General features: G+C 50.4%; 1 protein-coding gene across 1 annotated transcript in view; it reads right to left on the minus strand.

The window, feature by feature from the left end:
* The window catches only part of ITGB5 (integrin subunit beta 5), a 112,357-nt gene extending 105,914 nt beyond the window's left edge, over positions 1-6,443 (minus strand). Inside the window, exon 1 of the mRNA XM_068989098.1 lies at positions 6,374-6,443. Coding sequence (XP_068845199.1) covers positions 6,374-6,443 — 70 coding nt within the window. The remainder of the gene's footprint in view (positions 1-6,373) is intronic.
* Positions 6,444-8,950: the final 2,507 nt, after the last annotated feature.

Here is an 8,950-nt window from a genome sequence, read left to right on the forward strand (position 1 = left end):
TGTGTCTAGGTCATAGTAATAGGTGCTAGAGGCCCAGACAGTGGCCACAACTTTTCTTGGTTACTGTTTGCACAGTGACCACTCCCAGCTCAGTGTCAATTGCCTGCAGCCCTTAATGTCTCTGAAGCCAGGGGTTTACTGCAAACCATCATCTGAAAATACTTTCTCCTTCCGAAATTCAATGATTCATCCCTCCCTATGATCAATCTTATCCAGGCCAGGCCGATCCTTCCTTCAAGATGCATGATATGTTTCTCCTAATCCAACCCTTCCTGCCTGCACCCTCCTTCAGCCCCACACAGCCCAAGCCAAGCCCTCCGCAGGTTTCTGCGGTCGCCTCCTGGCCGGTCTCCCTCCATTCAGCCTCTCCACACCTCTGTCTACCCGACGTGGCGAAGGTCACACAGCACCCACTGACGCACACCTCCAGCAGTTGGAATTTCCTGATCTGAAACACTCCATGGGATAATAGAGGTGAGTCCCAAGATGACGCAGCCCTAATGGCAGGGAGAGAGGAGACAGGACACTACTCACTGGGAATAGTGGGAAACACACAGTGAGCAAGTAGGGTGTGCACGCACCCTGGAAAGCACACAGACAAGAACAGACCCTGCCGTTGATGTCTGTGCAACCACCTTTAAGATACAACTGAGAAGCCAGCGAGAGAAACACAATCCTGAATTACATTTTACTCATTGTTTTCAAGACAACAGAAAATAAAAACATCTCATCATTGTTGTCTGGGGGGAAAAAATGGTAAGGCACTGGAGTGCTTCTCCCCATGCCCTGAACCACAGCCACTCATGCGTCACATGATAGACAAAGTCTTTCCAGTGCTGGGTCTAGCAATTAAACAGTCATCGGTCTAAAGATGTGACCACAAAGTGTAAATACACCCTAGAAAGGATCTGTCTCGTTTGTATTTTTACTGCCTTTCTGAACGCCAGACATCAGCAGAACATTCAACATCACCACCTTTATAGACATGACTTGCTGTCTGAAAAACATCAGTTCATATACAGGATACTATGCAGCTTTAAAAAAGAATGTGCATGCTCTCTGTTCCCTGCATACTGGTATGACGCTCACTCTGAGACAGTTTTCACTAAGTTAACATAAAAGGCAAGGTGTAGAACAGTGTGTTTAGTGCTGCCTTTCAATAAAACTGGGGGAGGGAGGTTTGTAGTAAACATATAAAAATACTACGGACCATAAGAAACTGACAGGGATGGTCTGAGCAAGGAAGCAGGTCGGGGTCATGTCCCAGACTAACCAGCAACAAGAACGAAAGGGCAGTCTCTCACCCTACACTGGATATGCTTTTAAAAAGTATGTGAACCTATTACCTATTCAAATTTTATTTTTAAAAAGACAACTGACCACTTATGATCTTCCTCTAAAATTTCATAACTCCAGTCTAATCATTAAAAAAAAAAAAAAAAAAAAACAGACAAATCCCAGTGGAGGGACTATCTACAAAATACCTCCTCAAAAATGTCAAGGTCATTAAAAGATAGAAAAACTGTCACAACCAAGAGGAGCCTATGGAGACATGACAACTCAACGTAATACGGTGTCCTGCACGGGCTCCTAGAACAGAAAAAGAACATCAGACTTAAACTAAGAAAATCTAAGTATGGCTTTAGTTAATAACAACATATTGATGTGGTTCATGAATTGTAACAAATATGCCATGTGCACGCAAGATGCAAACCACAGGCAAAGCTGGAATTGGGGCACATGAGCACTCCTGTATCAACGTCTCAGTTTTTCCGTAAATCTAAAACTGTTTTACATATTTAAAAAGTTGAGGGTTTTGTGTTTCTTTTTAAAGATCATTGAAATCATGCTGGGAGTGGGGAGGTGGGTAGGAATCAACCCAGTACCAATCATTCTGTCCATATCAGGGACCTAAAGGTAAGTGTTGTTTTTGCTGTTGTTTTGTGAGAGCCAGGCAATTTACCTTATAGCAGGTGAGGCAGATCCCCTCCAACTTCCAGCCTCCTCTAAAAGACAGAACATGCAATGAGAGGGAGGGAAGGAGAGGCCCATTCTGCCCCACCCAAGGGGTACAGACAAGGCTTCACAGAAGACAGAACATTTGGGCTGGAGTCATGTGATAAGGAGAGGACATCCTGGCACGAAAGACCCAAGAGCTTGTTCTGTCACTTATTGGCTACCTGACCTTGGGCAAGTCACAACTTTTCCTGGCCTTAGAATCCCCCTGCAAACAATTCATGGGTGACAAAAACAACCTGTATCATAGGTGCCAACTCAAAAAAATCTTGACAGACTCAAGTGAGTTCTCTCTCGTGCGCAACTGTTTCTTCCTAACAAGCTACATGCATAGTCTCTGACCTCAAAGCTAGTTGTAGAAGGGGGCAAGGAGGTGAGGATGGGTCACTCTGCCTCCAACACACACATGCATACAGAGTACCAAAACTTGTGTCCATCCATTTATTCGACAAGTATTAGTCAGACACTGTTCTAAGCACAGATGAATACAATGACAAATAAAACCAACAAAACTCCCTGCTTTCATGGAGCTTATGTCCTGATTGGGGGCTGAATGCTCAGAGGAGAAGATGAACAATAAACCAGATAAGCAAGTACACTAGATGGTAGTAAGTGCTAAGGAGAAATAACAAGGAAGGCAAGGAGACAGGAAGAACGTGAGACAGGAGGTTGCAGTTTGCCTGAGTAGGACACACTGAGAAAAGGCCTTGGAGGCCTGAGGTGCAGAGATCGGCAGGGAGAACATTCCAGGCAGAGGGAAGGCCTGTGATCCAGCCCAAAGAACAGTGATGGGACTGAAGTGCATGAGGGGAAGTAGTGAGAGGCATTAGGTGGGGGCGGTGGAGGGGGCGGTCAGGGGGCATTCATGCAGAGCCTGGTAGGACCCTGGCAAGACTTCTGGAAGCCACTGGAGGATTTTAGGCAGAGTAACACAATCTAAGTTGAGTTTTAACAGGATCATTCTGAGTAAGAGTTGAGTATAACTCTATAAGAGACAAGCAACTATTTTTTAAAAACTGGTGGGGGCAGGAACTAGCATCTACCACAGGGAAGGTGTCACAGCCTTCCCTGGAAGCAAACTTTTCACCATGTAGCCCAGGAATCAAACCCTGCAATCAATAGAAGCAGCAGCCTCACAAACAAATGGGTGCCTATAAAGTGTTCCTTTACATTCATAAAGGTCATTAATCTCATCTCAGCTTGAAAGAAGAAACACACCACAGCCCTCAGTCCCGGTGTATTGAAAATACCTGCGATGTGACCCCACCACCATTAGCCCAGCTGCTCACTGCCACGTGAACGGGGTATTATCATTTAAGCACTAGGTAATCACCCCACATTACATTAAAACTTCAGAATATTTCCGTGAGCTGGCTGGAGAAGAAAAAGTAGTTACCAGGGTAGGCAGGCACAAAGGGCCTTTTGCCAACTACTTAGATATATTCATTCTCCGTTGCCTCAGTAGCTAAATAAGCATGGAGAACAAGCAGGAGAGGAATACTAATTAGAGCTAATTAGACCCTGCCCTCTTTTGCCTCAATCGCCTTTATTAAAAGTCCCCCTAATTCAAGGATGATGGCGCTAAAGTGTAAATACCTAGGGTAAACAGCAGCCGACCCACCAAGCCCCCTAGTTTGCATTTCTAAACCTTTGCCTGGTTACCTGAGAGCTGCAAACCCAAGGCCAAATTCCAACAGCCCCATCATGGACCACGGAAATCGTGGCGGTGGGGGAATGCTGCCAACAGGCGTCCAGTAAATAGGATAAAGGGCTCTCCTAGGATTTAGAGCATTCTAATGTGCAGGGCATTCACTAAAAGAACATTTGATTTTTTTTTTCCCTTTTAATAAACTATGACGGCAAACATGACTCCAGTTCTGCAGCCCAGTCAATGCCATACCCCTCCCTCCTTAGTAGACAGCAAGGGCCTCCCCAAAGAGAAACCCTTCCTCGGGTCCTGTCTGCAGGTCTTTGCTAATAAGGAGAGCAGAGGACTCTGGGATGGGGGTTTGTCAGCCTGCTGGGGACTTATTTGAAGTGAGCCCCCTTAAATTAAAAGTCTGTTTCCTGCTGGATTAAACACACAGATGAAAGGAGTGCAAAGCAATAGACTGATCTAGGGACACCCAGGCAGGCAGGCCCCTGCGGGTCACCTTTTTCTCTTAGTGGGTAATCAAGGTTTTTCTGTCAAATTCTGTCCTAGTAGCAGAACACAAATTGGACAAAGTACCTGCAGTGCTTCAAGAAAAAGAGAAAACAAGGGAAGGAAGAGAAAACTTGCAGTTTGAAAGCTTGCAGTTGGCTCAGCAACACTGGGAAACTAGGAGAAATCACACAGATATGTATCAGTCGCTGGTAACCTTGAGAAGCTCCAGGGCATTAAGAGGGAGGTGGCCAGGTCTGGAAGCCAGTGATGGGCTTGCTCTCCCATTGCTCTGCTGATCCATGGAGCGATGGCTGAGCTCTAACACAATTCCAGAAGAAGAGACAGCACTGGAAATAAAACTCTGTGGGCTCAATGCTTTTTTCCCTACCTAAATTGTGTCATGCAGGACAAAGGGCCCTAAACCAAAAAGTTATGAGGCCTATGCACAAGGACAGTGGGCAAATCACTTCACTATCCTGGGCTAACCCCCAAAATGGAGATCATTAAAAAGAAAAATATGAAATTTGAAAAGCAGAAATCACAATGCAAATGGAAAATAATGGATTGAAAGAACTATTTGCAACTGGAAGTATTTAAGTTTGTATCAGAACCAGGATGTCAACCTGTAAGGAAACTAAGAAATCATCTCCTTCAGCAGTTCCTAAACTTCTGTATTTCACAGATTATAATTTAAAAAGAAAACAAAAAGAGAAGGTAAAATTTATATAGGATTGCCAATTTTTTCGTTTGCTCAAAACAAAAAACTACCCTATTATCACTACAAATTACTTTTTTTAAGTTTTCCTAATAATAAAAAAGAATTTCAAATTAAAGGACAGTCCTTGTGAAGCAGGGGGCTGTTGGCAATAATATATTCCTGTGTATGACACAGGCTATATCCCTCTCTTTGCCCTTCCCTGGGGACCCATGAGCAATGGGCACTGGTTGCCAGATGGGTGTTTGGAAAACAGTGATTCACTCCAAGCTCTGGACTGATGAAAGAAACCTGTTACAGTAATAAGTCTGAAATATCGCCTAAAAAAGTTTTTGTTTGTCTAGACCTCTCCTCTGTCTCAGACAGCAACCTTCACTGCCTTCATGTAAATGAAACTCTGCAGGGGACCGTCCTCCTTTCCCTCTAGGCCAGACACATGGTTCGGAACAGCCATCGAATTTGGGGCTTGAAAGTGAACGGAGAACCTCAACACAATTATCTCCTACCGGAAAAGAGAAAGTCTGGAGCTTCCTGCTTTTAGAGGGGACGGGGTGGGGGTAGCTCTGCCTGGCAACCCCAGCGCCAACAGAGCATCCTTCCTCAGCAGTCTTCCAACTCTGAAAACTTAAAGCAGGTAACTGAGGGTCTTCACACAGCCGCCAGCCCAGAGCAGGATCGCGCGAGTGCAACTGCACACCCCCTGCTCCAGAATCCTTCAGAATCAGGGGGAGTACGCTGCACGGGGTGTTTGTAAGCTCCGACATAAAGCCAGGCAGAAGGAAGTAGATCGCGAGATCCCAGGTAGGGCTTGGTTCCCAGGTGGGGCTGTGGTTTCGGACGCGGGTCTCCCCTCGGGTATGCGGGTGCTTGGGGGAGGAAGGGATGTTTACATCTTTAAAGAAAGGCGGCTGGCCTAGACGGGGTGAAACTCTAGGATTCGCCAGGAAACCCTGGGCATCCACGCTTGCAAAAGTCTAGCCCTCGAGAGTAGCCGTGAACCCCACGCTTTGGCTCCTGGTCACGCGCCTCCAGTTATCCCTCGCTCCCCGCGATCAGGGCACCGGCTGCATCACCCGGCGCCTCCCAGCAGCCCGGCCGCCCGGGGCCGGCCACAAGGGCCGCTTTGTGCCGGGAGTTGCAGAGTCCGGATCCCGACGCGGGGCTGGCTGCGGCCCTCCCCGCGCACTGGGCCCGGGCGCTCGCGGGCTAGGTCAGCAGACGGGCAGGGCTGTTTACACAGGAAGGCTCCTCCTCGCCCGGGAGGGGACCGGGGGCCGACGACAGCCCAGCGGGGCTGCGGCGGGCCGCGCGCGGGGTGGCGCACGCAGTCTGAAAGCCCCCCACCCGGTCGTCCCCGGCGGCTCGCCACCTGGGGGTGTCCCCGAGGACGCCTCCCACCTTCAAACAACTGCCCTGGCCCCTGCCCCTCCAAGACGCCGGCGGGCGGCTCGGGGCGCCACGAAGTTTCTTTCTGCACAGCGGGCGGCGTGGCTTACCTGGGAGCCGGGGCACGAGCGCGCAAAGCCCGAGGAGGCAGGAGAACAGGAGCGCGGGGGCCCGCGGCATGGTGGGGCGCCCGGCTCAGCGGCTGCGCGGGCGGCGGACTCCGCGGGGGCGTGCGGCCGGGGAGCGGGGGCGGAGGGCCGGGGGCCTCGGCCGGACGGGAGGCGGGGGCGGCTGCTCTGGCCCGCGCCCCGCCGCCACCATCCCTCCCGCAGCCCTCGCCGCCGAGTCCCGGGGCCGCCGCTGCGCCGGCTCGCCGGCCGGGACGCCCGGGGTGTCGCCGCTCGGGACAGCCCCGGCGGGCGGTCTGGGCAGAGGCGGGACAGCAGGCTCCGCGCTGCGGCCGCGACTCTGGCTCCGCGACGCGTCCCGGGCCGAGGCTCCCCCGCGCGCCGGCAAACTCTTGCCAGTCGCCTCCACCCCTTCCCTTCCTTTCCTCGCTCCGGCCCGCCGGGCTCCACTTTCCTCCTCTCCTCACTCCTCCCCTTCTCTCCCCTTCCCGGCCCCCGCCCGGCTGCCACACGGTCCGCTGACGGCGAGGCGGGGCGGGCCGAGCTCCGCCCCTCGCGGGGACCGGCCCGAAACGGGAGGCCGAGGGCATCCAGGTGGAAGTCGCTTCCGGCGCACCTGGAGGCCGGAGCGGGGGTCTATATCCCGGGGTGGGGTCTGCCGGGCTTTCCTAGCAGCGTGGGCCTGCGGGAAGGCGGCAGGTCACGCTCCATCCGAGAGCAGAGATTACTTGGGATTGCTGAATTTAAGGGGGCGGGGGGAACCGTGCAGCGGCAGTCTGGTCTTCCTTCCCAAAGCAGCGCTCGCCCGAGAGGCGAAGGCACCGGCGCGTGTTACCGTGAGGAGAGTCGCTCCATGGGGAACGTGGGGCGTGGAGGCACACCTGAAACACACTCTCCTCTCTTTCAAGTTTTGCCCCTTAACGCGGATTTGAGATTGGTCAATATGTCGCTATTATGCGTTTTTCCTATCTCGGTACGCTGGCGGTTTCCGTAAAGAGAAACAAATTAAAAACAGATGCTCAGCCTTTCACCTTATTCTTAATATCTGAGCTGGTTCTTAAAATTGACTGTAAGGGATGGGGTGGGGAGCTTCTCTTAACAGCATGTGCAAAGGACCAGGTGGGCTTGGGCTGTGCCGCGTTGAGGGGGTTAAGACCGGAATGGTTTGTAGGCCAGAGAAGAGGCGGTCTTCACGAAGAAGGAGGTAACAGTAGAGCAGCCTAACACGTAGAGCAGAAAGAGCACACGGCTAGCCAGACGCTGAAATGTAAATACCCTGTTAACTCTTGAAATCCTCTCCCACAACTCTGCTGTTAACCAGGTGAGAAAACTGAGGCAAAGGGTTAACGTGCCAAAAGCGACAGAGCTGGATGCCTTGTCCAAAAGTTCAGAGTGCCTTTGACTAGAAGCAGAAGCAGCAAAAAAAACAAAGTGATATGACCTTTGCAGGTCAGGAACCAGTCGGACAGATGGCTCTGGGGAGGGAGGGGGAGGGGGAGCAGTTCTAACTAACCAGATTAGGGAGTTTGGAGTTTAATTGTGCCCTCCCACCCCACATTCTACCAAGGTGGTGGCCTGATGCCAGAGGAAGTCAATTTATTCTTGTGGTACAGTGTGCATAGAAGCCAAGCTCCAAGTTCCACTTGAAAGAGGATTTCAACCATAAATTGCATGTAAATATCACTGTACTCTAAATGTTCCCAGTGTTTATTCTGATGTAAGAGTCATGCTTGTCCTTAAACTTTTTCCAGTAAAACTGGTGCTGCTGGAGCTTCTCCGGGTTTATCTTGGGTCTTTCTGCCTCAGCTGAATGACCTTGGGGCTACTCTTATCCAAGCTTGAGAGGCGATGATTATAATTAATGGGCAGCCAGTAAAAGAGTTTGAACTGAGAGGTATCTGTGCCGAGTGGTGATTTTCAAAGATTTGTCTTTTAAGGATGTGATGGATAGATTAGATGGAAGGAAAGTTGCAGAAATTGAGTAAGTATTGCCTTGATAAGTACAATTAAAAACTTTCATTTATCAAGCATCCTCTAAGTTTATAGCCTGTGGTGTCTGGTATGTGCACCACCTCCCCCACCCCAGCATGGCCCTTCACTGTTCAGTCCCTGAACACACACCCCTGTTTACCTGGACTGCACCTGGAAAGAGCTGCAACCAAATCTGCCCTCCTCCAGTCCCACCCTGGTGGTTTCTAACCTGCCCAGACCTGCCATAAACCGCTGAATCCCAAGTGATGACAACATTCTTCCATGTTCCATTATCTCAGAACTAGTTTGGAGGTCGGTGCCTCTTCTAATTCCTCCCAAGCTTTTGTTTTCTGTTGTGTGGCTTTTTCTTGCCCAGTCACCCTTCATTCTTTTTATTAGCTAGAGTGGAGAAGTAAAGCTCAATGTGTTAGTCTCTCAGTCGTAGTCGTGTCTGACTCTTTGCTCCCCGTGGACTGTAGCCCGCCAGGCTCTTCTGTTCATGGGATTTTCCAGGCAAGAATACTGGAGTGGGTTGCCATTTCCTTCTCCAGGGAATCTTCCCGACCCAGGGCTTGAACCTGGGCAGAT

Source organism: Capricornis sumatraensis, chromosome 1 (genome assembly GCF_032405125.1).
Source record: "Capricornis sumatraensis isolate serow.1 chromosome 1, serow.2, whole genome shotgun sequence".
Lineage (NCBI taxonomy): Eukaryota > Metazoa > Chordata > Mammalia > Artiodactyla > Bovidae > Capricornis > Capricornis sumatraensis.